The sequence below is a fragment of the Stegostoma tigrinum genome, chromosome 5, assembly GCF_030684315.1.
Source record: "Stegostoma tigrinum isolate sSteTig4 chromosome 5, sSteTig4.hap1, whole genome shotgun sequence".
NCBI classification, from domain to species: domain Eukaryota; kingdom Metazoa; phylum Chordata; class Chondrichthyes; order Orectolobiformes; family Stegostomatidae; genus Stegostoma; species Stegostoma tigrinum.
This window is the reverse complement of record NC_081358.1, coordinates 130,502,969-130,519,223: the sequence shown is the minus strand read 5'-3', so window position 1 is coordinate 130,519,223 and position 16,255 is coordinate 130,502,969. Positions and strand designations below refer to the sequence as shown.

Here is a 16,255-nt window from a genome sequence, read left to right as displayed (position 1 = left end):
TCAAGAGAAGAGATAGTGTGTCAATGCACCAGGAAGGGAAGACAGACTGTCAGAGTGATCATTCAACCCCTGGGACCTGCTGCAACACCCAGCAATACACCTCGTTCAGACTATCTCCTTGAGATCTGCTAAAAAGGACATTTTCTTTAAGCTTTTTGGCTGCCCTCATCAGGACATTTCACAAGATCACAACAAGATCATAAGATATAGGAGCAGAATTAGCCATTCAGCCCATCAAGTCTGCTCCAACATTCAATCATGACTGATAATGTTTCACAATTCCATTCTCCTGCCTTCTACCATAATCCTTGACCCTCTTAGTAATCAACAACTTATCTATTTCTATCCTAAATACAATCAATGACTTGGCCTCCACAACCCTCTGCAGCAATGAATCCCATAGTTTCACCACCCCCTGTCTGAAAAATGTCCTCCTCATTACAGTTCTAAAGGGTCATCTCTTCACTCTGCAGGCTTGCCATCAGATACTAGTCTCTCCTATGCATGGAAACATCTTCTCCACATCCACTCTTATCCAGGTCTCTCAGTGTCCTATAAGTTTTAATCAGATTCTCCCTCAACCTTCTAAACTCCATCGAGTACAGACCTCGAGTCATCAACCTCAACCGCTCATCATGTGACAAACCCTTCATCCCCACAATCATTCTTGCAAACATCCTCAGGACTCCTCTAACACCAACACATTTTTCCTTAGATACAGGGCCGAAAACTGCTCACAATATTCCACGTGTGGTCTGACCAGAGCCTCAGCAGTACATCCCTGCTCTTATATCCTAGCCCACTTGAAACAAATGCTAACATTGCACTGGCCTTCCTAAGCACCACTGAACTTGCATGTTAACCACAAGCGAATCTTGCAATAGAACTCTCAAGTTCCTTTGTGCTTCAGATTTCTGAAGCCTTTCCCAAGTTAGAAAATAAACCATGCCTCTATTTCTCTGACTCAAAGTGTAAAACCTCACACTTTCCCACACTGTATTCCACCTGTCACTTCTTTATCCACTCACCCAGCCTGTATAAGTCCTTCTGCAGCCTTCCCATTTCCTCAGCACTATCTGTTCCTCTACCTATGTTTGTGTCATCTGCAAACATAGCAACAATGCCCTCAGCTCCTTCATTTTAGATTGCTAGTGTATACAAGAATACCATAACAAAACCAAAAATAATATTTACACTGCATGACACAAACTGTTGACTGGTTGACAAGTAGATTCTGATTGGTAGAGGTATTGTCATGGATAATGCACCATTTAATGATGATTGACACTTAGCTGCCAGGCTTTGTTCAAATTTTGAACTGGGCTGTTTGACGCTGATTGGCAAGAACAAATGGTGAGTGTGCAGAGGGATATAGACAGATTAAGGAAGTGGCAAAAATGTAGCTGAAGGAATATATTGCGGGGAAACAAAGTTATTCACTTTAGCACGGAAAAATGAGAAGATGAATATCATCCAAATGGTGAAACATTTAAAAGCAGTCAGTGAGGCTCCTCGGTTTCAGCTCTTTTCAGAAATATAAATTTCCTCTATACTCATTCCCATGGATACCTCAGTTGCTTGACCTGATCATGTATTCAATATTTCTGAGATAATCTGTTCGTTGCTTGCTTTGTCCCAAGTCTTGAGCAGGTCCATTGTAGACTCTTTCACAATATTCCAACTCTATTTTTGTAGTTTCTGTTCCCTCACAACATTCAATTGAGATTCCACGAAGGGAATGCTGAAGGTTGTTTCTTTATTCAGCTAGCATTGCAGGCCCTTTGCTATTTACTTTGGTCCCAGCTCCCAGTAAGCTCTGAAAAAAAACAGAGTAAGAGCAGGAAGGCAGTGCAGGTGTCCCCTGCGGATATCTCCTTCCAAAACAGGTATTCCGTTTTGGACACTGTTGGGGGAAATGGCTCACCAGGGGAAGGCAGCAGTAGCCAGGTTCATGGCACCGTGGCTGGTTCTGCTGGACAGAAGGGCAGGAAACAGAGTGGAAGGGCTATAGTCAGTGGGGATTCAGTTATAAGGGGAGGAGACAGGCGGTTCTGTGGTCGAAAATGAGACTCCCGAATGGTATGTTGCCTCTCAGGTACATGGGTCAGGGATATCTCAGAGGGACATTCTGAAGGGGGAGGGTGAACAGCCAACTGTTGTGGTGCATATAGGCACCAATGATATTGGTTTAAAAAAAACGGGATGAGATCCTACAAGCAGAATTTAGGGAGTTAGGAGCCAAACTAAAATGTAGGATCGCAGAGGTCGTAATCTCAGGATTGCTACCAGTGCCACGTGCTAGTCAGTGCAGAAATGAAAGAATAGGCAGGATAAATAAGTGGCTTGAGAGATGGTGTAGGAGGGAGGTGTTCAGATTTTTGGGACGCTGGGACCGGTTCTGGGGGAGGTGGGACTATTACAAATCAGATAGTCTACGCCTGGGCAGGACTGGAACCATTGTCCTAGGGGGTGCTTTCGCTAACGCTGTTGGGGAGGGTTGAAACTAATGTGACAGGGGGATAGGAACCAAATGAAGAGATTAGTGGACAGTAAGGCGGTAGTAACTAAAGCCTGTAAGGAACTAGATAATGAAGTCAGTGTGACTAAGGGGAAGAGTCGGCAGAGAGCAGATGATGAACTCAAAGGGACAGGTGGTTTGAGGTGCATTTGTTTTAATGCGAGAAGTGAAGTAGGTAAGACAGATGAACTTAGGGCTTGGATTAGTACCTGGGAGTATGATGTTATTGCTATTACTGTGACTTGTTTGAGCGGAAGGGCAAGACTGGCAACTAAATATCCCAGGATATAGAAGCTTCAGGTGGGATAGAGTGGGAGGTAAAAGGGGTGGAGGAATTGTATTACTGGTGAAAGAGGATATCACAGCTGTGCTGAAGGAGGGCACGATGGAGGATTCAAGCAGTGAGGCAATATGGGCAGATCTCAGAAATAGGAAGGGTGTGGTAACAATGTTGGGGCTGTACTACAGGCCTCCCAACAGCGAGCGTGAGATAGAGGTACAAATGTGTAAACAGATTATGGAAAGATATAGGTGCAACAGGGTGGTGGTGATGGGAGATTTTAATTTTCCCAACATTGACTGGGATTCACTTAGTGTTAGGGGTGAAGATGGAGCAGAATTTGTAAGGAGCATTCAGGAGGGATTTCTAGAGCAAAATGCAAATAGTCCAACTCAGGAAGGGGCCGTACTGGACCTGGTGTTGGAGAATGAGCCCGGCTAAGGGGTTGAAGTTTCAGTAGGGGATTACTTTGGGAACAGTGATCACAATTCTGTAAGTTTTAGAATACTCATGGACAAAGATGAGTGTGGTCCTAAAGGAAGACTGCTGAACTGAGGGAAGGCCAACTATAGCAAAGTTCAGCAGGAGCTGGGGAATGTGGATTACAAGCAGCTGTTTGAGGGTAAATCCACATTTGACATGTGAGAGGCTTTTAAAGAGAGGTCAATTAAAGTGTAGGACAGACATGTCCCTGTGAAAATGAGGGATAGAAAGGGCAAGATTAGGGAACCATGGATGACCGGCGAAATTGAGAGACTAGCAAAGAGGGAAAAGGAAGCATACATAAGGTCTAGGCGACTGAAAACAGACGAAGATTTGCAAGAATATCAGGAAAGTAGGATCAATCTGAAATGAGGAATTAAGAGGGCTAAAAGGGGTCATGAAATATCTTTAGCAAACAGGGTTAAGGAAAATCCCAAAGCCTTTTATTCATACATAAGAAGCAAAAGGGTAACGAGAGAAAGGGTTGACCAACTCAAGAACAAAGGAGGGAAGCTATGTGAGGAGTGAGACAAACTGAGTGAGATTCTTAATGAGTACTTTGTGTTGGTATTCACCAAGGAGAGGGACATGAGGTTGAGGTTAGGGATAGATGTTTGATTACTCTAGGTCATGTTGGCATAAGAAGAGGGGAAGTGTTGGGTATCCTAAAAGACATTAGGGTGGGCAAGTCCCCAGGTCCCGGATGGGATCTATCCCAGGTTTATGAGGGAAGGGAGACAGGAAATAGCTGTGGCCTTAACAGATATCTACAGTATTCTTGAGCACGGGTGAGATCCCAGAGGACTGGAGAATTGCTAATGTTGTTCCCTTGTTTGAGAAGGGTAGCAAGGATAATCCAGGTAATTATAGATCGGTGAGCCTGACGTCAGTGGTGGGGAACCTCCTGGAGGAGATACTGAGGGATAGGATCTATTTACATGTGGAAGAAAATGAGCTTATTAGTGAGAGGGAACATGGTGTTGTGCAGGGAAGGTCAGGTCTTACCAATTTGATAGAATTCTTTGAGGAAGTGACTAAGTTGATAGATGAGGGCAGGGCTGTAGATATCATATACATGGGCTTCAATAAGGCATTTGATAAGGTTCCCCATGGTAGGCTGATGGAGAAAGTGAAGTCGTGTAGGGTCCAGGGTGTACTAGCTAGATGGATAGAGAACTGGCTGGGCAACAGGAGACAGAGTTGTAGTGGAAGGGAGTATCTCAAAATGGAGAACTGTGACCAGTGGTGTTCCACAGGGATCTGTGTTGGGACCACTGTTGTTTGCGATATACATAAATGATCTGGAGGAAGGTGTAGATGGTCTGATTAGTAAGTTTGCAGATGACACTAAGGTTGGTGGAGTAGCAGATAGTGAAGGGGACTGTCAGAGAATGCAGCAGAATATAGATAGATTGGAGAGTTGCACGGAGAAATGGTGGAGTTCAATCCAAGCAAACGCGAGGTGATGCATTTTGGGATCCAATTCAAGAGCGAACTATACAGTAAATAGAAAAGTCCTGGGGAACATTGATGCACAGAGAGATCTGGGTGTTCAGGTCCATTATTCCCTGAAGGTGGCAATGTAGGTGGATAGAGTGGTCAAGAAGGCATATGGCATGCTTTCCTTCATCGGACGGGGTACTGAGTACAAGAGCTGGCAGGTCATGTTGCAGTTGTATAGGACTTGGTTCGGCCACATTTGGATTACTGCGTACCATTCTGGTCGCCACATTACCAAATGGATGTGGATGCTTTGGAGAGGGTGCAGAGGAGGTTCACCAGGATGTTGCCTGGTATGGAGGGTGCGAGCTATGAAGAGATGTTGAGTAGATTAGGATTATTTTCATCAGAAAGACGGAGATTGAGGGGGGACCTGATTGAGGTCTACAAAATCATGAGGGGTATAGATGTGGTGGATAGCAAAAAGCTTTTTCCCCCAGAGTGGGGGACTCAATTACTAGGGGTCATGAGTTCAAAGTGAGAGGAGGAAAGTTTAAGGGAGATATGCATGGAAAGTTCTTTACACAGAGAGTTGTGGGTGCCTGGAATGCGCTGCCAGCGGAGGTGGTAGAGGCGGGCACGATAGGGTCATTTAAGATGTATCTAGACAGATATATGGATGGGCAGGGAGCAGAGTGATATAGATCCTTGGAAAATAGGCAACAAGTTTTGATAGAGGATCTGGTTTGGCTCAGGCTTGGAGGGCCGAAGGGCCTGTTCCTGTGCTGTAATTTTCTTTGTTCTTTGTTCTTAAACGGCATTCTCTCAGTTCAAGCTGCATCTATGAAATGGATTTGTATTGGCCCAGTTTGTGTCTACCCCAAGTTCCAAGCGACAGGTTCAGTCTTCCAACAAAAATTAAAGTTCAGATTTTACTGCCTATAAACTAAGGGGGTCAGTTTCCTACCTCGACTTTCGTTTCAGTTCTGGTTCTGGTTTTGGTTTGTGGTTTGTGGTTTTGGTTAGCTCAGTTTGTTTCTATTTCTCCATATACTGTTTTATGGCACTCTCTCTTATTCTGACCTTCCGAGTGTTATCACCTTCTCGCCCTCTATCCTTGAATTTGAAGTTTATATTTTACTTTCTAGCTGCCGACAGTCTGACCGCAGGACCTGAATCCCTGCTGTCTCATTGTCATTGATACTGACACTATCCAGTTCATTGTGTCTGCTCCTCAAGAATAATCTGTAGACTTTCTGTGAAAGAAGGTAAATCATCATATGGAACTCACAATGACAGGCTCACAATTACACTCAGTAGCGGTGGAATCCCCTATCATGACTCTGTTTCTACATTTTGCTGTTATCGCTTGTACAGTCCCATGCTTAGGATCTGGGCTGCGCTCTTTCATGGAGCTGGCATTTGTAGCATTCACTTTAGCATTTCACACTGGTTTGAGGAAGACACACAGGTTACAGATTCCATACTTCACACCTCTTCCTGACAATCACCCAGCCAGCCACTATCCTTTTCTTCACATCTCGTCAGGGGCCTGTCTTTGGGAACGTATGATCTGCGAACATCCCCCTCTACCCTGATACTGATAGTAACTGCCCTGCCCTTCACATTGAGAAGCACTGAGCTCCTACACATGCATCTATTCCACATCACACTGGCTACCTTACCTGTACAGTCCAGGGCTTGGCAATAAATTCCTTCAGGAGTACACAAGCTGCAATAAAAACAACAGCACGAGGTCACAGAGGGTGCAAAAAGTCGAGGCATTTAATTGATCAAAGCTAATCTCGCTGTAGCTCAGGCATCAGGACCAATACTCACTGACCTTTGAAATTATGTTCCTACCACCCCCTGTGAATCAAATACATTTAATTATATCTCTCACTCATCACTAATACCTTCACTCACCAATCTCAATCTCAACAACAACACACCTTTGTATTGCACCTATGATTTAACAAGCATCACAGGAGCACCATAAAACAACATGAGAGACAAAAGTAGAGATTATTTCAGAGGATCAAAAGCTTGGTCAAAGAGGCAAATTGAAGTAGTGGTTTGAATTGATGACAGAGAGAAAGAAAGGCAAAGGATCTTTGGAGGGAATCCCATTTAAAAAACTGTCTTAGTAATTTCTTACAATCATGTAGACTGATGGAAAGAATTTTGGCAGACCAGATTCCACTTTTAAAACTTTTACTAACTACAGTCAGCTTAACTCAAACGATACTTAAAAAGTGAAGGAATTGTAAAAATAAAAGACCAATTTCACTCTTCGTGGTCAATAGAAACACAAACCTCTTGTTTATGCATTACTTCCATCATCACATGTGGTACTACGTACAACGTCAGTGTCTCTCCAACTCAGCTTCTGCAATGTGGGACCTCATCTCTCACATGTCACTCAATGGATTCGGTCCTCATGTCACTTACATTGGCAGCTGTATTACATTCAAAATTCACTGATATGATACTGTTGTTACACACCCTACAGCAGGTTCATTTTACTGGTACACAATCCTCAAGGTTTCTTTCTGTTTCCCACCAAATGTTCTTGTTGGCTTACAATGTCAAGAGATTCACCACCCCTGGCTGTGCGCTGTTCCATCAGCAGGTAGATTTCTGCATCAACATTTGATTGTCATTGATCCAGGGATAGAATCTTTGGGTCACCCCATGCAGTGAGTTTGATAGTGGATGGTCAAACCATCACTAGTCCTGTCTGTATGATGTATACCTGTGTGTGAGAAGCTGGTGGGGGTGGGCGGGGTAATGTTCTGACCTGCCCCAGTCTCTGGTTTTACTGTGAGATCCTACTGACAATCTGTAGGGTGCAGAAGGTTTCTGTTGGTATCAATAGATTGTCTGCTGTTCATTGTACTGACAGTCAGCTCACTGTGTGTATATATCAATGCTATGGTCATCCTCACAATCTGACTACATTGGCTGGATACGTTGTAACAACGGAACAGTACAGCACATGAACAGGTCCTTTGGCCCACCATGTCTATGCAAACAATGATGTCATTCAAAACTAATCCCAACTATCTGTGCCCGGTCTATGTCCTTCATTCACTGCCTCAATCTAAATGCCTCTTAAACATTGCTATTGTATCATTTTCTACCACCTCCGTTGGCAGAGTGTTCCAGGCACCTGCCTTCACTCTCGTGCTTCTCCTTTAAACATTCCCCCTTTCATTTTAAACTTATGGACCCTAGAATTTTACATTCCACCTTGGGAAAGAGGTTCTGACAATCCACCCTAGATCAAGTCACCCATCAACCTCCAACACTGTTGCAAGAACAAAGTCTGTCTAACTTCTCCCTAAAGCAAACGCACTCCATTAAATTAACATTTTATTTTTCACCCGCTCCAAAACCTCCACATCATACTTAATGTGTGGCAGCCAAAGCTGCACACAGTCCTCCAAATGAGGCTTAACTAAAGTTCAATACTTAGCGCCCTCACTGATTAAGGCAAGCATGCTATACACCTTCTTTACCACCTTGCACACTCATATCGCCCTTTCAGAGTTATAAGGTAGCCAGGAAGGAACTAAAAAATGGATTTAGGAGAGCTCAAAGGGGGCATGAAAAAGCTTTCGTGGGCAAGATCAAGGAAAACCCCAAGGCGTTCTATACTTATGTGAGGAACAAGAGGGTGGCCAGAGTGAGGGTAGAGCCAATCAGGGACAGTGAACGGAACTTGTGCATGGAGTCGGAGGAGGTAAGGGAGGTCTTTAATGAATACTTTGCTTCAGTATTCACCAGTGAGAGGACCTTGATGTTTGTGAGGACAGCATGAAACAGGCTGATATGCTCAAACAGGTTGATGTTAGGAAGGAGGGTGTGCTAGAAAATTTGAAAGGCACGAGGATAGGTAAGTCCCTGGGGCAGACGGGATATATCCAAGGTTTCTGCAAGCAGTGAGGGAAGAGATTGCTGCCCCTTCGGCAATGATCTTTGAGTCCTCACTGTCCACTGGATTAGTACCAGAAGATTGGAGGGTGGCAAATGTTATACCCTTGTTCAAGAAAGGGAATAGGGATAATCCTGGGAATTACAGACCAGTCAGTCTTTCTTCTGTGGTGGACAAATTATTGGACGGGGCCTGAGAGATAGTATTTACGATGATTTGGAAAAACACAGTTTGATTAGAGAGACCCAGCATGGCTTTGTGAGGGGCAGGTCATGCCTCACAAGCCTTATTGAATTATTTGAGGATGTGACAAAACACATCAAAGAAGGCAGAGCAGTGGATGTAGTGTCTATGGATATTAGCAAGGCATTCAATAAGGTTCCACATGGCAGGCTCATTCAGAAAGTAAGGAAGCATGGGATTCAGGGAAAGTTGGCTGTCTGCATACAGAATTAGCTGTCCAATAGCAGAGAGAGAATTGTAGTAAATTGGAAGTATTCAGCTTCGAGCTCGGTGACCAGTGGTTTTCCACAGGGATCTGTTCTGGGACCTCTGCTCTTTGTGATCTTTATAAACGACTTGGATGAGGAAGTGGAAGGGTGGGTTAGTAAGTTTGCCGATGACACGAAGGTTGGTGGAGTTGTGGACAGTGTAGAGGGCTGTTGTAGGTTGCAATGGGAGACATTGACAGGTTGCACAGCTGGAGAATGAAGTGGCAGATGGAATTCAACCTGGAAAAATTTGAAGTGATTCATTTTGGAAGGTTGAATGTGAATGCAGAATGCAGGGTTAATGGCAGGATTTGAGGCAATGTGGAGAAACAGAAGGATCTAGGGGTCCAGGTCCACAGATCTCTCAAAGTTGCTATCCAAGTTGATAGGGTTACAAAGAAGGTGCATGGTGTGTTGGCTTTCATTGGCAGGGAATTGAGTTAAAGAGCACAAGGTTATGCTGCAGTTCTGTAAAACTCTGGTGAGGCCACAATTGAAATGTTGTATAAAAGCCAAAAGAACTGCAGATGCTGTGAATCATAAACAAAAACAACGTTGCTGCAAAAGCTCAGCAGGTCTGGCAGCATCTGTGAAGGAGAAAACAGAGTCAACATTCCAGGTCCAGTGACCCTTCTTGAGAACTTAGAATATTGTGTTCAGTTCTGGTCACTTCATTATAGGAAGGATGTGCAAGCTTTTGAGAGGGTGCTGCCTGGACTAGAGGGGGCGTCTTATGAGGAAAGGTTGAGAGTGAGGGCTTTTTTTATTGGAGCAAAAAGGTATGAGAGGTGACTTAATAGAGGTGTACAAGATGACAAGAGGCATAGATAGAGTGGATAGTCAGAGGCATTTTCCCAGGGCGGAAATGACGATCACAAAGTGGCATAACTTTATGGTGATTGAAGGAAGGCATGGGGGCAATATATACAGCAGAATATAGATAGACTGGAGAGTTGGGTAGATAAATGGCACATGGAGTTCAATCCGGGCAAATGCGGGGTGATGCATTTTGGAAGATCTAATTCAAGAGTGAACTATACAGTAAATAGAAACGTCCTGGGGAATATTGATGAACAGAGAGATCTGGGTGTTCAGGTCCATTGTTCCCTGAAGGCGGCAACACAGGTCAATAGGGTGGTCAAGAAGGCATATGGCGTGCTTTCCTTCATCGGACGAGGTATTGAGTACAAGAGTTGGCAGGTCATGTTGCAGTTGTATAAGACTTTGGTTCGGCCACATTTAGAGTACTGCATACAGTTCTGGTCGCCACGTTACCAAAAGGATGTGGATACTTTGGAGAGGGTGCAGAGGAAGTTCACCAGGATGTTGCCTGGTATGGAGGGCACTAGCTATAAAGAGAGGTTGAGTAGATTAGGATTATTTTCATTAGAAAGACAGAGATTGAGGGGGGGACCTGATTGAGGTCTACAAAATCATGAGGGGTATAGACGAGGTGGACAGCAAGAAGCTTTTTCCCCAGAGTGGGGGACTCAATTACGAGGGGTCATGAGTTCAAAGTGAGAGGAGGAATGTTTAGGGAGACATGCGTGGAAAGTTCTTTATGCAGAGGGCGGTGGGTGCCTGGAATGCGTTGCCAGCGGAGGTGGTAGACGCAGACGCAATAGTGTCTTTTAAGATATATCTGGCCAGGTACATGGATGGGCAGGGAGCAAAGGGATACAGACCCTTAGAAAATAGATGATGGTCTTAGACAGAGGATCTCAACCAGTGCAGGCTTGGAGGACTGAAGTGCCTGTCCTTGTGCTGTAATTTTCCTTGTTCTTTGTTCAATGTCAGAGGTAGGTTCTTCAATAGAGAGTGGAGGGTGTGTGGAATGAGCTGCCGGCAGTAGGTGGTGGAATCAGCCACATTCAGTACTCTTGGATAGGCACATGGAGGATAGTAAATGAAGGGTTTGCAGGTTAGTTTGATTCGCAAGTAGGATAATAGGTAGGCACAAAATAGTGGGTCGAAGGGCCTGTACTGTATTGTTCTGTGTTCTACTTGGGCAGCACAGTGGCTCAGTGGTTAGCACTGTTGTCTCACAGCACCAGGGACCTGGGATCAATTCCACCCTCAGGCGACTGTCTGAGTGGAGTTTACACACTCCGTGTCTGCATGTGTTTCATTTGGGTGCTGGATTGGCCATGCTAAACTACTCGTAGTGTTCAGGGATGTGTAAACTGGGTGGGTTATAAGAGGATGGGTCTTAGTAGGAGCCTCTGACGGGCAGTGTGTGTTGGGTTGAAGGGCTTGTTTCCACATTAGGGATTCTAAGTTGATGACTTGATCCCAAGATCCTTCTGTATATCAATTCTCCTCAGGGTCCTGCCATTTAGCATATCCTTGCCTCCTGCATTTGACCTTCTAAAATGTGTCACCTCACTTTTGTCCAGAATTAACCTCCACCCAACTGTCTAAAAGATTTATATCCTTTGACAGCCATCCTCTCTATCCACTGCTCCACTCATTTTCAAGTCTTCTGCAAACTTATTAATCAGACTACCTACATTTCCATCCAAATCATAGAACATAGAACATGGAACATAGAACATTACAGCACAGTACAGGCCCTTCGGCCCTCGATGTTGTGCCAACCTGTCATACCAATCTCAAGCCCATCTAACCTACACTATTCCATGTACGTCCATATGCTTGTCCAATGATGACTTAAATGTATCTAAAGGTGGCGAATCTACTACTGTTGCAGGCAAAGCCTTCCATTCCCTTACTACTCTCTGAGTAAAGAACCTACCTCTGACATCTGTCCTATATCTTTCACCCCTCAATTTAAAGCTATGCCCCCTCGTGCTCGCCGTCACCATCCGAGGAAAAAGGCTCTCCCTATCCACCCTATCTAACCCTCTGATTATTTTATATGTTTCAATTAAGTCACCTCTCAACCTTCTTCTCTCTAATGAAAACAGCCTCAAGTCCCTCAGCCTTTCCTCGTAAGACCTTCCCTCCATACCAGGCAACATCCTAGTAAATCTCCTCTACACCCTTTCCAAAGCTTCCACATCCTTCTTATAATGCGGTGACCAGAACTGTACGCAATACTCCAAGTGCGGCCGCACCAGAGTTTTGTACAGCTTCACCATAACCTCTTGGTTTCTTACACAGAGAGTTGTGACAGCATGGAATGCGTTGCCAGCAGCAGTTGTAGAAGCAAGGTCATTGGGGACATTTAAGAGACTGCTGGACATGCATATGGTCACAGAAATTTGAGGGTGCATACATGAGGATCAATGGTCAGCACAACATCGTGGGCTGAAGGGCCTGTTCTGTGCTGTACTGTTCTATGTTCTATGTTCCGGGATTCGATCCCTCTATTAATAAAGGCTAAAACACTGTATGCCTTCTTAACAGCCCTGTCAACCTGGGTGGCAACTTTCAACGATCTGTGTACATGGACAATGAGATCTCTCTGCTCATCTACATTACCAAGAATCTTACCATTAGCCCTGTACTTTGCCTCCCGGTTACTCTTACCAAAGTGCATCACCTCACACTTGTCTGCATTAAACTCCATTTGCCACCTCTCAGCCCAGCTCTGCAGCTTATCTATGTCTCTCTGCAACCTACAGCATCCTTCGTCACTATCCACAACTCCGCCGACCTTAGTGTTGTCTACAAATTTACTAACCCATCCTCCTACGCCCTCATCCAGGTCATTTATAAAAATGACAAACAGCAGTGGACCCAACACTGACCCTTGTGGTACACCACTAGTAACTGCTCTCCAGGATGAACATTTCCCATCAACTACCACCCTCTGTCTTCTTTCAGCAAGCCAATTTCCGATCCAAACTGCTATATCTCCCACAATCCCATTCCTCCGCATTTTATACAATAGCCTACTGTGGGGAACCTTATCGAATGCCTTGCTGAAATCCATATACACCACATCAACCGGTTTACTCTCATCTACCTGTTTGGTCACCTTCTCAAAGAACTCAGTAAGGTTTGTGAGGCACGACCTACCCTTCACAAAACCGTGCTGACTATCCCTCATCAATTTATTCTTTTCTAGATGATTATAAATCCTATCATTTATTAATATTACAAACAACAGAGATCCCAGCACCCAGATCCTTGTGGAACTCCATTGGTCAGACTCATCCGTCAGAAAGATTCCCCTGCACAACTACCTTCTGTCTGCTATGACCAAGCCAATTTTGTATCCAACTTACCAACTCACCATGGATTCCATGTGGCTTAATCTTCTGGAGGGACTTGTCAAATGCCTCAGTGAATTCCATGTAGACAACATCCACTGGCTTACGCTCATCAATCATCTTTGTCACTTCCTCAAAAGACTCAATCAAAATTTGAGAAGACCTCCCCCACATAAAGCCATGCTGCTATCCATAATGAGCCCATTCTTTTCCAAATGTGAGTAAATCCTGTCCCTAAAAATTTTCTCCAATAATTTCCCTGCTACTGATGCAAGGGTCATCAGCCTATAATTTCCTGGATTATGCCTGTGGCCCTTCTTAAACAAAGGAATAATATTAATTATTTTCTCATCTTCTGGGAGCTCGCCTGTAGCTAAAGGGGATACAAAGATGTCAGTCAAGTCCCTATCAATCCATCAGACCCTGGGCACTTAACTACTTTAACGTTTTCAACATGCCTGGTTCCTTCTCCTTCAGCAAGCTCTGGAATATCAACATACCCCTCCTTAAACTTACCCTCATATCCTTCTCCTTGGTGAATACCAATTCAAAATATTCATTAAGGACCTCACCCTTTCCTTTGGTTCAACACAGAAATTCCTCTTTTTTCCTTGTGATTTAGATTTATTTAATATTGTTACTTGTACCTAGGTACAGTGAACAGTCTATAATGATGCCATGCTCTAGTACCATCTTGCATTACAGAATAAATTACTAAATAAATTGTATAAATAGTAAAAGACTGGATGAATTGATGTTACTGTAAAAGAAACAGCTTCAGAAGTTTGTTTTCGCTCATCATGACCTTCACGCTCTCTACTTCTCCAGTCACTGCTGTCTAACATTGTGCCTGGGATCCAGGCAATGTGCTCCATTCCTCAGGTCACTGCTGCCGTCGTTTCCACCACCTCTAAGCTGGAGATGGTCACAATGCATGGGCCCAACATCTCCAACATTGGATGTCAACTGATGGGGTCTTGGCTCGACTTCCAATGTTGCCACCTGAGATGGAGTGGGAATGGAGATACATGGGGCCACGGCCTCCCACTGGAGGATAACAGGGGGCAACCTGGGCGACCAAAACAAAACAAAAAAATGAAAGCGAGCTTCTGAGCTGGAAAGACAATGATGAAGGAGATAGCAGGAACTGCAGATGCTGGAGTCAGAGTGAATACAGTATAGAGCTGGAGGAGCACAGCAGGTCAGGTAGCATCAGAGGAGCAGGAGAGTCAATGTAACTGTGTGAGTGTGGTCGGACCTGCCACATGAGCCCATGACCTGACTTTCCTCTAGTTACCCTCTTGCTCCTAATAAACAATTTTTATGTGTCTTGGGGGTCTGGTCAATATCTGAGATACATTCCCTGCTGTTTGGGCTCCTATAGTGGTCCAGCCTCTGTTCTCTGCAGTAAAAAAATCTCAAGGCAGTTTATTTTCCCTTCAGTTACTGTAAGATGTGGCTTTTATTGATAAGTCAGAAACCTTTGTAAGTGTAAACCAGCCACCCTGTGCCTTATGCAAAGATGTGCAAGTATCCGAAGAAGCAAGATTGAGAAGCAGCATCTTTTCTGGGCAAATATTTTCTCAACAAACCCTGTAAACTGGGACAACTGACCTGCTCTCCTCATCTTTCTATCCACCCACAACACCCCTTTTTTAGTCTCTCTCTCTCTGAATTTGTCCAAATGTCTATAGGGAAGTGTTTTTAAAGTGAAAAAGCAAAGCACTACAGATGCTGAAGATGTAAAACAACACAAAGAATGCTAAAGAGACACAACAGTTCTGGCAGCATCTGTAGAGACAGAAACAAAATTAACATTTTGAGTCCAGTGACCTTTCTGCACAGGCTCAGCCTGAGGAAAGGCTGCTCGACTCTGTTTCTCTCTCCACAGATGCTGCCAGGACTGTTAAGTTTCTCCAGCAACTTCTGTTTTAGTTAATAAAGGGGATTAAGGTTTTCATGAGCTGAGTTATTTATTGATGCTTCATACTTGTTTTGTGTAGTGAAAATCTATTTCTTTGTGATTAATAATAATTCTTGTTCAGTTCTGAAATCTGCTCCATGCTGTCAGACTCTAAAAAATCAGATAAAAGTGGAGAATTACATGTTTCATAAAATCTTTAAATTTTGTGCTGATTGGAGATCAGGCCTCACCAGTTCCCAATGTACTGTCCCAGTGAGGGCTGACCAGGCTTGGGGCTCATCTAGGATTGATTCACAACAGAGTCACATTTACCAGTAGGCTCACAGTCTGATCATTAACCACTGGACAGTGAGCTGATTGATGCGTACACAAACAGATCAATCAGGAGTTGGGTAAGAGCAAATCTTCCCAATTATTCAGACATATGGAATTTACATCAACCCCATAAATCCTGATCCATATACAATCCTTCCTCAAAATCCATCTGTTTGATTAAGACACAATTCCCTGATCTCCAATGTTCGAAAATCTTTGCAATTCAATTCTCAGGACAAAGTTTCTCACCATTGTTTGCATTCGCCCACAAACCAACTCTCGCCAAGTCTCATCTCCTGGTAGTCATGGAGACACAATATTGGACATGGGCCTTCATCACATGGTTTAGTCTGAGCCTGTTCCTGTTGACACTCCCTGTCCAGTGACCCTGAAGTTGAGGTTCTACAAAATCAAAATGTTTAACAGTGAAACTGTTCAATAAACAGCAGGTCAAAGATAGTCATTAGTCATTCCCCACCTCCCCTCCCATAGTGACTCCGCCCCACCTTCCCATCTCCCCCATAATTACTTCTCCTCATCACCCCTCCTCATCCCAATGTGCCCCACTTCCACCTCCCGCTCTCATAGCGACCCCTCACCACTTCCCTCTTCCCTCTCGTAGTGACCACTCTCTATCTCCCCCACCCACCTCCCCCTACTCAGTCCCCACTTGCCCACCTACTCCCCCA

The 16,255-nt window shown here is 44.3% G+C and overlaps 1 protein-coding gene across 1 annotated transcript in view; it reads right to left on the bottom strand.

Annotated features, from left to right (window-relative positions):
- sspo (SCO-spondin) overlaps nt 1-16,255 on the bottom strand; it is a 517,250-nt gene that overhangs the window by 96,786 nt on the left and 404,209 nt on the right. The window contains exons 88-89 of the mRNA XM_059646360.1: nt 15,816-15,968; nt 6,407-6,453 (exon numbers count right to left, since the gene is read on the bottom strand). Coding sequence (XP_059502343.1) covers nt 6,407-6,453; nt 15,816-15,968 — 200 coding nt within the window. The remainder of the gene's footprint in view (nt 1-6,406; nt 6,454-15,815; nt 15,969-16,255) is intronic.